This window comes from Cornus florida, unplaced genomic scaffold, assembly GCF_030987335.1.
Source record: "Cornus florida cultivar Cherokee Brave unplaced genomic scaffold, ASM3098733v1 CherokeeBrave_3.0.0_Hap2_Chr10, whole genome shotgun sequence".
Lineage (NCBI taxonomy): Eukaryota > Viridiplantae > Streptophyta > Magnoliopsida > Cornales > Cornaceae > Cornus > Cornus florida.
Genome location: NW_026775580.1, coordinates 39,157,047 through 39,174,305, shown reverse-complemented (window position 1 = coordinate 39,174,305; position 17,259 = coordinate 39,157,047). Strand labels below are relative to the sequence as shown.

Sequence of the window (17,259 nt, the reverse complement as noted above, 5' to 3'; positions counted from 1 at the left end):
AAAATCATAATTTAAAAGAGTATTTTTGTCTAACAAGTAATGTTCGTAGAGTCTCATAAAAATAAAAATTCAAACTAATTAATACATTTAAAACTAATCAATCCAAACGACGACTGTGAATGGACAGTCGCCGAGTCACTCCTCTTAAGATTACTCCCACCATTTCAGATCATGTCATTAATTTATCTACTAAATAAAATATAACATATTATTATGATCAATTTAATAAGTAGGTGGTCAACCTTTTTTTTTTTTTTTTTTGAAGCTGAAGCATCCAATATCTACCGAGAGTGAGAGCTAAGTATCTTCCATAAAAGGTCAATAAAGGGGAAAATGTGCTGTCCAATAAAACATGGTTAGGTTAACATCCTATATTTTGCCGAGTTTAGTGTAAGACATTTTAGTATATGATCCACAACTATAGTTAAACTAACTCTAGTTGCAACTTCCAAATTTGCCCTTCACTCAATAATTAGTTCTTTCAATATAACGAGAACAGAGACTAGACCCTTCAAAAGCCCTCCACCACTTTTTCTACTGAATTTTCCGGCGGTTGGCAGAAACTGGCATCCCAAATGTTCCCGCCAAAAACTGTACCAAATTGTACAGTGTCTGATGAGGTGATCGTCGCCGTCAAAGCAGAGAAGGTGATCTCGAAGAATGCATTGGCTTGGGCTCTCACTCACGTGGTTCGTCCCGGCGATTGCGTTACGCTGCTCGCCGTCTTTTCGAGCCAAAAAGCTGGTACTTCGGCAATTCTAACTCTTCTTTGTCTCTCCTATCTCTTTTCTTAATTGTGAATCAAGCCACTGTAATGTTGTACACAGGTCGGAGATTATGGAGATTTCCGAGACTGAGCGGTGATTGCCGGAACGGAGACCAGGAAAAATCTCCGGATCGGATAGGTCAGATCTCCGAGTCTTGTTCTCAGATGGTTCTTCAATTTCATAACCAAATCGAGGTAACTCCAAATTACCGAATTGCCATTTCATATACTAATTTTAGTTATTTTGACTTGAAAAGTAGATGACAATCTCTTGTTCTCAAATGTTTTTGGATATTGGAAGTTCGAATCCTTGTAAATTTTCCGGTAATTGCCCGGTGGACGGGCAATCTGAATGATCGATATGCATTTTAACAGATGATGATTTAGGTGTCAGGGTTTTAGAAGATTCGGGGCTTGTAGGGATCCAATGTAATTGCTAGTAAATTAATTGAAGCCATTTGAAGGTCACATGTGAATATGATAGATTAATGGAGATTTAGGAATCTTATGGTTGCTTTTTAGATACTTTATCAGTTTGTTTATCATTATTTACTAATCATGATGCTCAATATAATTATCTAATTGTTACTATTATTTATGGACTGTATTATGCTTAACACTGGACAAGAAATAAAAAAGCTTGGAATTGAGTACCTAACATTTAACCACTGATTAGTCGGTGTATTCTCAATTTTTATGTGATAATACAACTATCTGCTGCATGAAAAAAATGTTTAATATTGTCTTTTGTTAATTCTGAAGTAACATGAATAACAAATGTTTAATAATAAGTTGATCCTTATCGCTTGTAGGCTAGAGTGCGGATTAAAGTGGTGTCAGGTGCACCTACTGGTGCTGTGGCGTATGAAGCGAAAAGCAATGCAGCCAATTGGGTCGTATTGGACAAGTAATTCAACATAAAGTATTATTTCTTGTTTCTAGTCTACTATTTTTCTATTCTATTATTTTAATTGCTTGGTCTTAAGTCTTCCACATACTTTTTATTTCCTCCAGTCATAAGTTCCTCATGGGAATGGAATCAAATTTCTCAAATAAAATAAGCTAATTTTGTTCTTGATAATGTGTTTATAGTTTATCTGTCTGTTTATATATACCTTTTGCCACTTAAAGTATACCTTGAAGGTGTTAATGGTGGTGTGGAACTTGTATTTAAGCTGCCTGTCCTTTTCTATTTACTTGTATATGACTATGTATCCCTTACTTCAGCAATTGATTTAAGCCCTTTCAATTTGGACGGCAGTACAGTGATTTTATTTTGCGATAATGGTTTAAGTTCAGAAAAGTTGTACTAGGATGACTATCTCTTCCACATGGTGATGGCAATATCCGAATCATACAAAAAAATGTGTGTGCCCTCAATACTCTAAAATAAACAGATATGCTTAGACCATCTGGCATTTTCCGGCGAACCAATTCCAGCCAATTATCAGACAAATTGATTTGGGGCCTCCTGCCTCCAAACCCGATTGAGCATAACCCAGTTAATTTTATTTCCAATGACTTTTTTATTTTATTTTATTTTTTAAATTTAATTTGAAGTTTATATTGTTCTTATTATAGATAGGATGGTCGTAGGTTTCTTTGGCTCCCTTCCAAAACTGTGTCAGTTCAGGGTTGTGGTTTTTCAACACACTAAATCATGCATCTCCTGGTTAGTGCAATTATGTAATCCTAATGTACTCACTACTAGATCTACTTCTACATCAGTTTATACTTCCTATCCCGAAATATATATATATATATATATATATATATATATATATATATATATATATCTCTATATTTATAATTCTTGTGGTTGGCCATAATACTAAAACAAGTTCTGTACTTACATTTCACAGAGGTTCATATAAACTTTTTATATTGATGACACTCTTTTGTTATGTTTTTACTTTTCTCACCATTTTAGTTAAGTTGGTTCTGATGATTAAGTTCTTGATATGAATTATTCTGGTCTTTCCAGCTTCACATACTACTGTTATTGTAAATCAATCAATAATGTAACTACTACGATTTGTATTTGAAGTTCCCATCCTTATTTTGTTATCACAGTCCTTGAACTCATTTTTTCCTTTTGCGTAATAAGAAGGATTTTAAATAGAACTTAAGTGACACTGGTTCTGATCTGCTGAGACAGTAAACTGAAGCAAGAGAAGAAGCATTGCATGGGGGAACTTCGGTGTAACATTGTACTGATGAAGGGTTCTCGACCCAAAGTCCTTAGGCTTAATTTAGAATGCTCAAATGAACTGCAAACCCCCTTCTTTTCTGCTTCTTCTTCACCTCGTCCAGTAGTTGGAAAGTCACCGGATCACAGGATGAAGCATTCAACTCCTGTTAGCAGCCCTGAAGAAACTGGAACATCCTATGCAGGAACCACAGAAGAAAATTTGTTACTCAGTCCTGGCACAGTGACTTCTCTTTTCTTTGTTTATGAACAAAATCCACTTTTTGATGGACTGAACAGCGGGAAGTATACACCAATTACTAGACAAAATGACTTGGATGCTTCACTTTCAGCATTTGACATGGATGATGAAGGGGAAACTACTCTCTTAACAACTTCAAAACCATCTGTTACTAGTAACCATAAGAGTGTGTTTTGGATACCCCAAAACCACATTATTGATGAGAAGGACCCAATAACCATAAATCACAGAAACACCCACAAAAAAAAATCTCCAACTACCAAAAGTCTACTTGATAAGTTTGTGCAGTTTAATGAAGATAAGATGATAGGACCTGGGGACCAGAGCCATGACAGAAACTACATTTTAAACTCGAGCATCAGAGAGGCAGTATCTTTAGGAAGAACTTCCTCCATACCTCCTCCTTTATGCTCACTATGTCAACACAAGGCACCTACTTTCGGAAAGCCCCCTAGACGTTTTGCTTATGAAGAGCTCGAGGAAGCTACGGGCGGGTTTGCGGATATCAATTTCTTAGCAGAAGGTGGTTTTGGATTGGTTCACAGAGGAGTCTTGAGGGATGGTCAGGTGGTTGCAGTGAAGCAACTAAAATTTTCAGGGAGTCAAGGAGATGCTGATTTCTGCGGAGAAGTGCGAGTATTGAGCTGTGCACAACATAGGAATGTCGTGATGCTCATTGGGTTTTGTGTTGAGAGCAAGAAAAGAGTATTAGTTTATGAGTATATATGCAATGGCTCCTTGGACTTTCATTTACATGGTATTTTCTATTTCATTTCTTCCATTTACTCTCTCTCACTCTCTGTGTCTTTGTGTGTGTGTGTGTGTGTGTATGTGTGTTTGCTTGTTTGTATGTACTTTGTAGATGCATTTGATTGAGTATTCAGTTAGTATGTTGGACTTATAAGCACAATGCAATTCTTTGACTTTGATAATGCTTCTCTGATTGAAAGGGAACAAGAGAACACCTCTAGATTGGCAATCACGCCTAAAAATAGCTATTGGTGCAGCAAGAGGTTTACGATACCTGCATGAAGATTGCAGAGTGGGTTGCATAGTTCATAGAGATATGCGGCCTAGCAACATCCTCCTAACCCACGATTATGAGCCTCTGGTATGTCTATTGAATTGTTGCCGTAGAAGCATGTATCACATTTTTTTACACCAGGAGCACAAATTTATCAACATCAAATGTACTTATTTATGTCCATTAGAATGAGTGCTCTATTAAATGTCACCATTCCCTCACAATTTAAATGTCATGCTTTTGCTTCCTGTTATTTTCTTATTTAGTGTATAATAAATTCAGTTCTATTAGTCTAGTTATGTGGTGTATTTGTTTAGGTTGGTGATTTTGGGCTAGCTAGGTTGCATGCTGAATGGGATAGCCGTGATGAAGAGCGAGTTGTTGGAACTTCAGGGTACTTGTTGAATTTGCTCGATCTTAACTTGGCTGCAAAGCCCCAGTTATACCCACCTTCTTCTCTTTTGATCTTTTATGGTCATTTAATTAAATCATATGTGTCTTAACTCTAGGTATCTTGCACCGGAGTATTTCCATGGTGGAAAAATTACAGAGAAAGTTGATATATATGCTTTCGGGCTAGTATTGTTAGAGCTGATTACAAACCAAAAAACCAGTGACTTGCAAAGTTATGAGGGACAGCTATTTTTGACTGAAAATTTTTCTGCTTTTGCCCCATTGGAACCAAGATATCTCTTAGCAAATAATCATCAATTGCTGGACCCAGCTGCAGCCTCTGGCCAACTCCACAACTTATCCCATGAACTACAGGCAATAGCTCGAGCTGCCTCCTTGTGTCTACAACAAGATCCTGATTGCAGACCCCCTATGTCAAAGGTTTCCTACCCCTAACTCGTAATCCCATTAATATTTGGAACATTTCTTGACGATATAATGGAACATTTCTTGACGATATAATTATCTTTTTGTTCTTTCAGGAAGAAACTTTTTTCATTTATTTATTACTTATGAAATGGGTAGATTGGTTTCTTATATTGGAAACATTTTCTTATTTCTTTTAAATTATTAGATCCTCAGACTATTAGAAGGAGGAGATGCAGTCATTCGTCTTGGTTTGGACTTGAACTCGGTTGGCAGTAGAAGTGGACACATGCGAGGTCTAAGTTCAAAAACACAACTTGAATCAAGAACGCATTCTCGCAGGCTCTCTCATTGAAAATAGCTCTAAAACTGGTCTGAAATTCCAGCTGGTCCCTGGATCTACTTGCCATTATCTATGAAGTCTACAGCATATTGCATTTGTTTTGGAAATCACCCATCCATCTCTTATCTTCATTGTCAGATCATTCTTTGGGAATTTTAAGCATCCAACACAATTGAAACTTTCTTTTATGTTCAATTAGGTTTATCTTCTATTCATGATCATTTGTTGCAACTGTAAAATAGATCTAGGGGTATCCTTTCATTTTCCTTTAGCAATTTCATTTTCTAAGAAGGATGATCTTTTGTGCTAGAAAGTTTTAATCATATCATAAAGTTTATGTTTATTCTGTATACATGGTTCAAAAATATATGAAGTTGTTACCGAGTATTTCCAATATCTGAAGCATGGCTGAATGTTTTGTGCCATCTCTCCTCCCCTTTTGCAATTTATAAGGGAAATAGCGAGAATGTTGCTTAATTTGATCATGGTTTCTCGGCTAACTAATAGCTAGTTTACCATAACAATACATGATAAATAAGTTGTGGTAATTTACCAATCTAGTAGTGTTCGATTTTAGAAGAACTCAAAAATATATTTGTTGGGGGAAAAGATCTCTCTGTCCAATTACAATTGGCCACGTCACCTCACACATTTTTCACAATATTTCCCTTGGGCCGCCTAACTCTGAAAGCCCAACAAAGTAGGCCTAAAGATATGGAAGGGTTTAATCTTTTGGCCCAGTTAGTAAGATAGCCCAATTCCATATCTTCAGCCCAATCCAAAGCTTGACCATGAAGGAGGTACATCTGTTTGAGTTTATCAATCATGCATATTGCAATTATAGAAAGAGTCTTATATGGAAGAATTGTAGAAGGAAACTATCACCTATGGAAGATTCGTAGGGGGCAAGCAATGCGAGTCTAACCCTAATTTTTCCACCAAAACTTGTATAAATAGAGGCATAAACTTTCAATAAAAGCACACATTGAAAATTCAATCTTTTGTTTGCATTATTGTTATTATTTTCTTTGAGTGTATTGTTCTTATTATTTGACTTTTCAAAGTTGACGAATTTTTGCACCTAAAAAAAAAAATAAATAAAAAAAATTAATAATAATAATAATAATTGTTGGGGAAGAAATCTGTGCGACTCGATACGACACCGTTTTCCTACAAAGAAGAGAATAGAAGATCGATAAATCTTGACGACACCAGTGTGGTACCTGCCAAGAGCTCTCTAATGATCAAGTCAGTCATCGGAGGTCTAAAAGAAAGGCATGCATTAAATACGACCTCCGCCCCATTTTAAATGTTGGTTTCGGGAACCGTGACTGACAAATTTGTGAGTCACGGTTCCCAAAACTGACATGTAAAATGGGACAGAGGGAGTAATCGTTTTTCATCATAATTGACTGGTAGGGTCTCATTCTTATAGCCGCTCTCCCTCATTTCGTTTGCGAGATCAGAGGAGATTCGTTGGTTGCCAGATTTGTTGGGGAGATGATCTATCCCTTTGAACTTGAAATTTTCTGAGGTTATTTTTACCCGGTTGAACCATGTCATCTTATCTTTTGTTTAAATTCTCCTTATCAGTTGCCCCGCATTTCCAAGCTTGCTCGTCTAGCTTTGGGAATGTAAATTTTTTTTTTTTTTTTTTTTTTTACCCTCGGGCATTGTTCCCACGAGTAATTTATTTATTTTTAACCCTCAGGCACTGTTCTCGAGGGTAAATTTTTTTTTTACCCTCGAGCATTATTACCGAGGGGAACTTTACCCCCGAATACTATTCTCGAGGGAAACTTTACCGAGGGGAATTTTACCCCCAGGTACTATTCCCGAGGGAAATTTTACCGAGGGGAACTTTACCCCCGGATACTATTCTCGAAGGGGACTTTACCCTCGAGTACTATTTCCGAGGGGAACTTTACCCCCGGGTATTGCTCCTGAGACAGATATCAAATTCATATTCTGTTTTGGAAGGGTATGGATTCAAACCCATGGTCAATGACTCTTAGTGATGTAAAGCTGGATTTTTCTTTTGAAAATCCAACATACTATTTGTAGATTTTATGGGTTTCAGTCTGCTCATCCTTTTGGCAGGTTTAATAAGAGAATTAGTTTTTACGAGCTTCACTCGGCTCGTCCCTTTGGTAAGAGAATTAATTTTTACGAGATTCACTTAGCTCATCCCTTTAGTAAAGGAATTAGGTTTTACGAGCTTCACTCAGCTTGTCCTTTTAGTAAGGGACTTAGATTTTACGAGCTTCACTCAGCTTGTCCCTTTGGTAAGGGAAATGTTTTCACGAGCTTTACTCGCCTAATCCTTTTAGTAAAGGCTTGGTTTTTTTTTTTTTTTTTTTTTTTTTTTTTTTTTTTTTTTTTTAGCTTTCTGTAAAGCATTACCACGTAGGTAAGTAAATGAAAACATAATATTTTATTGCATAAAAAGTGAAGGACATCCATCTCATTGGTGATGGTGACTTTATTGGAAAACAAGATAACATGCGAGGGAGCTATCCTCCATTTAAAATGATTAACTGACATGCCCCAGTCTTTATTTTGAATGACTTGATAAGGCTAGTTCCATCCATGAGACAATTTTTATCATGCTAGCCTTCTGAGCCAAGTTAGATTCATCATCCCAAGTCTACTTATCCAGAGATGATATTGATTTCCCTAATTGATTGCTGCCCCAGAAAGCATTTATTAGGGCTTGTCCCTTCATTGACAACAAACTTTTGTAAGTGACCCCTTTGGATCAGATTCTTAAGGTTAAAACAATCATCCGTAGTGTGCCCATGATCCCGATGGAACCTGCAATACTTATCTCGAGATCTTTTCGCTGGATTAGACTTCATCCTCTGTGGCTATTTCAAAGACGCATCGTCTTGGATCTGTAAGAAAATATGGTCAATTGACATGTTTAGAGGAGTGTAGTTGGCATACTTATCTGAGTTTTTCTCATCATATGTCCTATCGCTTTGGTTGAAGAATGATTTCTTATATTTGGTTTCCTTTTCATCCCTGGCGCTAGGGGCTGACCTCTTCTTGTCCTTTCATTCCTTTTCCTTCCGTGCATTCATAGTGTCTTTAGCTTTCATGTGATTCAGCGCTCTGATCAACAACTCTGCTATGTTGGTGGGAGGTTCTTTTGATAAGGAAAACAAGAATCTGTAGGTTTGAAGTCCTCCTATGAAAGCGGTCAAAGCCACCTTGTCATCCACCTCTTCTACCTGCAACATCTCTGTGTTGAATAGGGTGATGTATTCCTGGATCGACTATCCCTTCTGTTGCTTCACAGTCAGTAGGTAGGTGGGCGGCCTGCTATGCCTCTGACCTGTAATGAAGTGACTCACAAACTGCTTACTCAGTTCTTCGAAAGGTGTCGATGGTTCCTGGCTTCAGTTTGTTGAACCAAACTCTTGTCGATCCCTTAAGTGTCGTGGGAAAGGCTCGGTACATGATTTCATTCGGCACGGCGTGTAAATGCATAAGAGCTTGAAAGGTTTCCAGGTGATCGAGGGGATCTTTGGTCCCATTGAAGCTTTCGAACGAGGGCATCCTGAACTTGCTAGGCAGGGGGCATTTTATAATGGCGGAGCTGAATGGCAAGTTGGTCCTCTGCACCAAGTTATCTATGGTAGCAGGACCTTTCCCTTTCATAGTTTGCATTACATCTTCCATTTTCGCCTTGAGATCCTCGATCTGTAGGTCGAAATAGGTAACTTTCTCTGTCTTCTCCTCAACACAGAAGGTTGTGCCTCTCTGAGGCTTGGGATTTCGTGGAGGTGGAGGAGGAGGTTCTCTGTGTCGGTTCCCGACTTGGCTTTGTTCTGCCTCAAACTCGTAAAGAGGATCATTTTCTCGGTCCTCCCCGTTTTCTCCCCCTTTATTGAGATTATGAGGAGATGGGTCGGACAATTTTTGTTGAGGTGGTGGTCCCGTTGGGATAAGATGTTGCAGGATCGCTGCATTTTGCTGGACCAACTGGTCCATACCTTGATTCAGAGTTTGGACTTATAGTTCCAACGCTGCAAGCCGTTCCTGGTCGTTCGGGATGTCTGGGTGTTCATTCGATCCTTTTCTTTGATTGGATCCCTACAACAATGTTTCTTTTCTAGTTAGCATAGCGGACTGCAAATGCATATACCCATCTGAGTAATTTAATGATTTAAGCGAATCGTCGTTCCCACCAGACGGCACCAACTGTTGGGGAAGAAATCCGCGTGACTCGGTACGACACCGTTTTCCTGTAAAGAAGATAATAGAAGATCGATGAATCTTGACGACATTGGTGTGGTGCCTACCAAGAGCTCTCTGATGATCAAGTTAGTCACCAGAGGTCTAAAAGAAAGGTACGGATTTAATAATTGTTTTTCATCATACCTGATTGATTGGTAGGGTCTCATTCTTATAGCCGCTCTCCCTCAGTTCGTTTGCAAGATCAGAGGAGATTCGTTGGTTGCCAGATTTGTTGGGGGAGATGATTTATTGTGCCGAGGTTATCCTTAACCGGTTGAACCACGTCCTCTTATCTTTTATTTAACTTCTCCTTATCAATAATAATAATAATAATAATATTTTTCTTTAAAGCACAGAAGGATGCCAGAGGATAATCAAGACAAGGAATCATAACGAGCACATTGGTGCAAAACATAGAAATTCAGATATAACGTTGTTCAAAACAGGGGGAAGGACATGAACCAACCCACCTAAGAGTTAAATAAAAATACCCTCAAACAAAACTACTTTGTCTTGGGGTTAAAAGGAGTGGAAGGGAAATCAGCCACAACATTACGGCCATGATCGAGCTGTTGTGAATTGGGGGCTTGAAGAACAAGATGATTTCCCTTCACCATCTCAGTGAACAACACCTCGGCCTCCTTGGCCTTCGGACCATTAGCAGAAGGGAAGGCGAACCCCATGTCTTTGCCAAAAAGCTCTGGAGTTTTCTTCTTCTCACCAGAGCCCTAAATGAAGTCGGATCTGAAGGCCTTAGTGCTAGATAAGCACACGATCCCGGAGTAACGCTCCTGCATTTGCTTTCCAACATTTATGCACGTCAGGACAGACTCCCTCCACCGTTGATTCTCGGCCTCCACCCTCGCTTGTGAAGTTACAAGCTGCCTCTTGTATACATGCTTAGCCTCGGTGCATATCTTGAGATCAGTCTTTGCTTTGTTAGCCTCTTTCATGATGACCGCCAGATCCTTCTTCATTTTTTGAATAGAGAGGGATTGTGCTTCAGCAGTCGCACCCAAAGCCATAATATAGAACAGGCTTTGTAAAAGCAATGAAGGGAAGGTCAGTAAGATGGATAAAGACCTTAAAAACAAAATAAAGGAAATAGAGGGGAAGAGAAAATAGAACGAACCTTAATAGCTCGCACTGGGCAGAGGGAAGAAGCTTTCCCAAACCCATCTTCCCAATCAGCTCCTCTTCTTTGGGAAGCCATATCCTTCGGGCAATAGCTAGAGCAGCAGAAGGGTCCTCCACCGCATAATCTCCAGAGTGAAGGACCGACTTGTCAGACTTTGAAAAAATTAGCCTCCAGGACTCCCCCGTGTTGGCAATGACGTGCGCCTAGACTTCATCTTCGATCCTAACGTCCTTAGCTTCTTTTTCTTTTCCTCTTTCAAGGTTAATGCCTTTGCCCTTGCCGGAGGTAGAAGAGGTTTTCCTCTGCCTTTTCCTCAGAAGAGCTTCCTCGACCTCCTTCTCCAACTCTGTGGAACGGACAACTGCCAGGGACTCCTCCTCATTAGTTTTCTTTTTGAGTTCCTCAACACTTTTCCTCTCCTTATCAGTCAAAGCAAAGTCATCAAAGGAAGGGAGGGACAGATATATGAAGTTAGCTGTTAAAGCACTGGACGCAAGCTCTTTAAGGTGAGCTGAAGAAAAAAGAACCTTGGCAAAAGGGGGGTCTTCCAGACCTTTTCTTTAAGAAAAATGAGCATCTTCTTGGTCACCGAAGAAGGAAATGATGCTAAAAAAATACCAAGAAACTCATAAATATAACGAAAAAGCAAAACTTTACATGGAAAACAACTAGAGCACTACGGACGAAGAGAGAAAATCTCCTCTATTCCTATAATCCCAAACTTTCGAGGGGTGGGGAGACCTTCAGATCGAGGCACAGACCATTTTCCTTGAACAATAACCATTTTTTCCTTCCACTTTTTCTCAGAGGAAGGGAGGTTCGTACATAGCCTCTTTTGAAGAGGCTAAGAGAGCTAATAACGACCTATCTCAATCTGGTGCTTACAAATTGAGTAACTGAATAAAAAATTAACCATATTCAGATCAATCCCTTCCACTATTCACTGAACAAGAAGGGCAGTAACTTTGACGACCCTGGATTTTACAACCTAGTGTGTCCTATGATGACCCGAAACGGATCCAAAAATGCGAAAACAAAACATAAACAAGTTCTTAGAGATGTACGTCATCCCTAAGACACAAGAATGGCCCTTCGAGGTGTTTTGAGGCTCAACGAAAGCAAAACGAAGACAAGGGTATCAAAACCCTACAAAAGGACCAACGGGTAAAATGGTCATTTTATTGTAAGAGGAAGGAATTTGACTTCCAACAAGTCAAATGAGATCAAAAACATCCAAAAATATCCTTTGGTAACTTCATATGAAGTTTCAAGGCCAAAGGAAGAGAAATCCCAAAAGAACCCTATCCCGGTTTGAACCAAATCCGACACCCTTTCACTAAAATAAGGATATCTTGAGTTAGGATAAGAATCTAAAATTGAAATTTATACCATTGGAAAGCTTACTTCGACGCGGTCAGTTTAGACTGAAAAACGGACCAATTCGGAGTTGAAATGAAAAAGTTATGACAGTTCGAAGTTGGAAGGCTAAAGTTGAACCTGCAGAAAAAACTCTGGAGGACTTAAACTGGTTCAGCACCCCTGAACCAGTTCAACATGGATAGAATGTCCATGTTGGACCCAAGACACACCTTGAACTGGTTCAGCCCCTCTGAACCGGTTCAACCCAACTTGAATTGAACTAAACAGCAGAAAAATGAGACCGACGCGGGGTTTTCGAGACCAAGATGACATTTTTCGAAAAAATGCCGTGAAGAAACTCCCCCTAAAATCACATTTTCTATATGATGGGGTCAAAACCGGAATTTATTTCCTAAAGGAAAACCCCGAAATGCCCCCAAACTAGATTTTACAAGAAAAATGATAAATGAGTCTATAGGAGGCTCATTTCACCAACGAAAGAGTTTTTCCTAAAAATGATTATGCACGCAGACGTAACTTACCTATTAGGACATACTGTAATGATCCATGGCTTAAAAATACTGCTGATGCAAAATTTGACTTATTCAAACCCCAATGCGTGAAAAATGCCCTTTAAAGGCAAAAATTGCAAGAACTGTACTTTAATGTAATCAAAAGACCGTTTGGCCCTTGGCCACACTTAAAGCATAATAAATGAGTCCTAGTGGATGTGCCAAAACACACTTTACATCACCCGATTTGGAAATGAACCCTTAAAGGCTTAGATTTTCCTATTTTAGTCCAAAAATGCAATATATGGAACAAGAATGCAAAAGTGGAAACGAAATGGTGTTTGGCCCTAGGCCACACCTCATATATGGTAAATCAATGCTAAAGGATGAATTTCACATACAATGTACACTCCGGTGCAAAAATGACATATTAAACCCTAATTTTTCATATTATTCTCATTAAAGGCATAATTCAACATTTTTGGATATACAAGGATTTCAAATGAAGTTTGGCCCTTGGCCACATATCATACACATAGGATGAGTGTCCAAAAGTGTGCTTAAGCACATTATTACAAGTCCAAGGCAAAAATGACATTTTTGTCCCAACTATGCATTACAACTTTAAAAGTAAAACTCAAACATGCTAATACTTGCATGTGAATAAGAATGCATTTAAATGAACTTCAATTTCCCAAACCAAGGCATCCATACTTGAAAACAACCCGGTAACTTTGGGTGAGCAAACAAGTTACTCGTAGGGAATGAGCATGCAAAGACCTAACTTTTTACAAAGTTATCACATTAACATGAAACAATTCAAAAGGGGTTATGCTACCGAACGTCTATATCAAAATGTTTCTAGAGGATCACCCCTAAGTCAAATTAGCATAAAGCAATATGAATCAAAATATCTACGAGATTGAACAAGATTGGAATAATCCATACAACACGACAAAATTTAAATCTTCAAGGAATACAACTTGAAATTTAAATAGTGAAATCAAGGATAAAGCATAATGTGTATGCAAGTAAACAAGGTTGGAATATTCCATATAACCCGAAAAGGTTCTTAAATCTTCAAGGAATAACACTTGAAATTTAAGGAGTGAAATCAAAGATAAAGTATAAAATTTATGCAATGAAACAAGATTGGAATATTCCATAAAACACGAAAAAGTTCTTAAATCTTTAAGGAATAACACTTGAAATTTAAGGATTGGAATCGAACAATGTGGACACTCGGATATCGCCCGGATTAAACCATACTCTTGGGATCACTTTAGGGCTATTGACCCATGGGTACCTTCCTTTAGTGTGCACTATAATGTAGGGAGCTCTCTATCTCCCATATTAGAACCAAATCCTAGCCATGTCAATTCTTGATTGATATCCCAAGTTTTCAAAATCAACAAGTTGTGCAAACCATGATTGTATCAACATACACATAATGCATTTAACTACATTCCATGCACAACCAAAATTTTGGAACACACAAGTCATGCCTTAAGTCTTCAACTATCATGGCATGTGAAATGTCATGTAGTTATAGTGTGCATCATATAGACTACAAACTAGAATTTATCACACATAAAATTCATTTATGTAAATGTACTACTAGTATAAGATCCAAGATTTAATTATTTGATTAACATCACTTGAATAATTAAATCATCAAACATCAATATGCAAGTTCATTAACCACATTAATGAAATTAAATTACAACAAGTCAAGATACATGATAAAAACACAAAAGCCCTATGAAATACATGACTAAATCATTTAAATAATTAAATAGAAACTAATTAAACTAATTAATTAATTTCTCTAGGTTTCAAAAGTTGTCTAAAGATTCCCAAAATAATATATGTGAAAGATCATTCCATGGTCATCGCATATATTAAATCAAAAGTGCAAAATGAGTAAGATATCATCATGTAGAATTTAATTAATTTAAATGAATTAAATCTTTAGATTTCAAAAGTTATTCAAATGATCCCAAATTAATATATAACAAGGATGAAGTCATGGCCATGCCATATATCAAGTCTAAACTGGAATACAAGCAAAGTACAATTAAGTAGAATTTAAACCAAATTAAATTAATTAAATCTTTAGATTTGAAAACTCATTTAAGTCATCCCAAATTAATATATAACAAAGATCAAGTCATGTCCATACCATATACCAAGTCTAAAGTGAGTTATATGCAAGTTATGATTAATCATTAATTTCTTAAATTAACAAAAGACATGCATACAACTTATACATCACTATAAAAACAATTAATTCACTTAGATAATAAACTAGAACACCCCCTACCTTACTAGAGAAGTATCTTTCTAGAATCCAAGGCAAGCAAGCTCAAAATGGTAAACCTTTATAAGATTATGTAGAGGAAGGTGAGACAAAACTTTTGTATTCTAAGCTTTATGGTCAAAGGTGAGTGGAAGGGGACCAAAATGAAGCTTAAAGCTCTAAGCCAAGCTTTGCTTCAATGGTGGCTAGGTAAGGGTTTGAAAAGAAAGAGATGAAATGAAAATGATGTGATAAGGTGTGAGTGGAGGAGTTAGAAATGCTTCACTCACTATGTGATCATACACCATAGTCAACACACACTACTCTTAGTTAATTGCATAAAAACTCTTCTTTAACAACCTAATCACAAAGTAGCCCAAAAATAATTACAAGTAGATCCCTCCTCTAAATATCTTGCAAACTTAATTACAAAGTGATCCTCAAGAAAAAAATAATTACTTATAGTAATTACACAAATAACCCTAAAAGAAAGAAAAATTCCAAAAAAGTGTGCGTCCATACGCCTAAGGAAGAAAGTACACTACTAGCATGCATTTCTAAGAAAGTAAAAATACAAATTTCTAAGAAATCATATACCATGAGTGCATGCAAAAGTGGACACAAATCCGAATACGAAAAGTGAGGTTGTGCCAACAAAGTGACAAACAAGAAAAAGACGAAAAATGAATAGTGTCAAAAAAGTAAAAATGTGGAAATAGCTCGGTCCTTAAAGGAAGTCATCAATCCAAAGGAAAGAGTCTTGGAAGCCATTTCCGAGCACTCGAGACGACACCAAGAGACGAGAAATCCAACACAAAAAAGAATAGACAGCGGAAAAAAATTATCCGTAAAATTTGAGGAAAAAAAGAAAGGAAGGAAAATAACCGGGTCATTACAACTTTCCCACTTTAAAGGGATTTCGTTCCCGAAATCTAGCCTCAACAAAACAAAAGGCGAAACCAGGGTAACTACGGAGTACATCTCTGAGTATCCCACACAATATGGTACAAAAACAATCCCAAAATTGAAGGAGAACCCACAAACCAATGTCATTTGCACCACGTGCTTATGACGACCACTCTCAAATGAATGATGACCACACAACAACACGATAAGTCGAAACTCACACACGGAACCCAAGGCCAGATAAAGGAACGAAAGGCAACAACCGTAAGCAGCCCTCCTGACGAACCATCACACGGATCCAAAAACAACCACCGAAAGAACTCCAAGATAACCATGTATCAAATCAAGGTACTGAACAAAGATGACATGGCGGTACGAATAGCGACCAGAACCTTCCCACGACGTACTCAAATGTCTGGTAGCAATGATAGTGCCTAGTACCCGCCTATACTTACTCGTCAATAAGGTAGCATCGACGGCAACTAGCACTCGCCTATAGTACACAACTTGTATGGTAGCATGACAGTATAAGGCACTAGTTCATAACCTGCCCCCACTAGGTCTACCCATGAAACCTCTTGATACCAATGACATCAATGTCGGAAAGATCATTATCAAAGGCACTACGGAAACCAGGCATCTTGTGAGAGTTGGGGTAGCTTATCCCAAAACCCTAACAACAATGTCATAGGCACCGCTACGCTTAAGGCCTTAAATCTTCAGTGCAAATAGAGCCAGCAACGTACTCCTACATTGCAAAACATCCTCATCAATGACCTTAGTCACGAATCCCAAGCCTGACAAGTAAAACAACATCTCCAAAATCCCCGATATCATCTTGAAACAGATCAACTACTAGACCACACTGTAATCAAACATCGGATCAAAATCCCTATCATGGATAACTAAATCCTCGAAAAACAAGTCCACCCACGTGACACACACATCAAAATCCCGACTATCAAGGTCACAAAACGGATTTCTCGACACTGTGCTTGGCAATACCAAGCCAAATCAAAATTCCTCAATTTTGATCCATAATAATCACAAGAACTACGATTCCTCAAAACTACGCCTAGCCATAACTAGGATGAGAAAACTCCACAAACAAGCCATATCCAATAGCGATCCCCCAAAACCTCTCCTAAGAGTTAACCACATCCAGGTCTCCGAAACCAAAGCAAGTCTCCAAAAGACATCCTTAAACAGCGTCAAACTCACATAACGAATCAAACAAATCCTCAATCAAATGGGCACAAGTCCCCATAAAATGACCTCACATCAATCCACTCACTCTGAGCACCATAACTCCGTCAATAACCGCGGCTAAAACTCCCCAAAGGAAGATACGAAAGAAAGGAAACCACCAGTCCTACATCACCACGACTATGTCTCTACAAT

At 38.1% G+C, this 17,259-nt stretch overlaps 1 protein-coding gene across 2 annotated transcripts; it reads left to right on the top strand.

Moving 5' to 3' along the window:
• Positions 1–497: 497 nt before the first annotated feature.
• LOC132278715 (inactive protein kinase SELMODRAFT_444075-like) lies at positions 498–5,752 on the top strand. 2 transcript variants are annotated; one of them, XM_059780573.1, is made up of 8 exons: positions 498–744; positions 828–961; positions 1,579–1,673; positions 2,925–3,973; positions 4,167–4,327; positions 4,558–4,634; positions 4,750–5,074; positions 5,268–5,752. In XM_059780573.1, the coding sequence occupies exons 1-8, from the start codon at positions 576–578 to the stop codon at positions 5,412–5,414; spliced, it is 2,157 nt and encodes a 718-aa protein (XP_059636556.1). In that variant the 5' UTR covers positions 498–575; the 3' UTR covers positions 5,415–5,752. The 2 variants fall into 2 exon arrangements, with proteins under 2 accessions (XP_059636556.1, XP_059636557.1); XM_059780574.1 differs by lacking the exons at positions 498–744; positions 828–961 and having other exon boundaries at positions 1,579–1,688.
• Positions 5,753–17,259: the final 11,507 nt, after the last annotated feature.

Bases quoted from the DNA above. Each gene is read 5' to 3' on its own strand.
- LOC132278715 (XM_059780573.1), top strand. From the start codon at position 576: ATGTTCCCGCCAAAAACTGTACCAAATTGTACAGTGTCTGATGAGGTG. The intron at 745-827 runs GTACTTCGGCAA...TGTTGTACACAG, and splicing joins CTTTTCGAGCCAAAAAGCTG to GTCGGAGATTATGGAGATTT. The intron at 1,674-2,924 runs GTAATTCAACAT...CTGCTGAGACAG, and splicing joins AATTGGGTCGTATTGGACAA to TAAACTGAAGCAAGAGAAGA.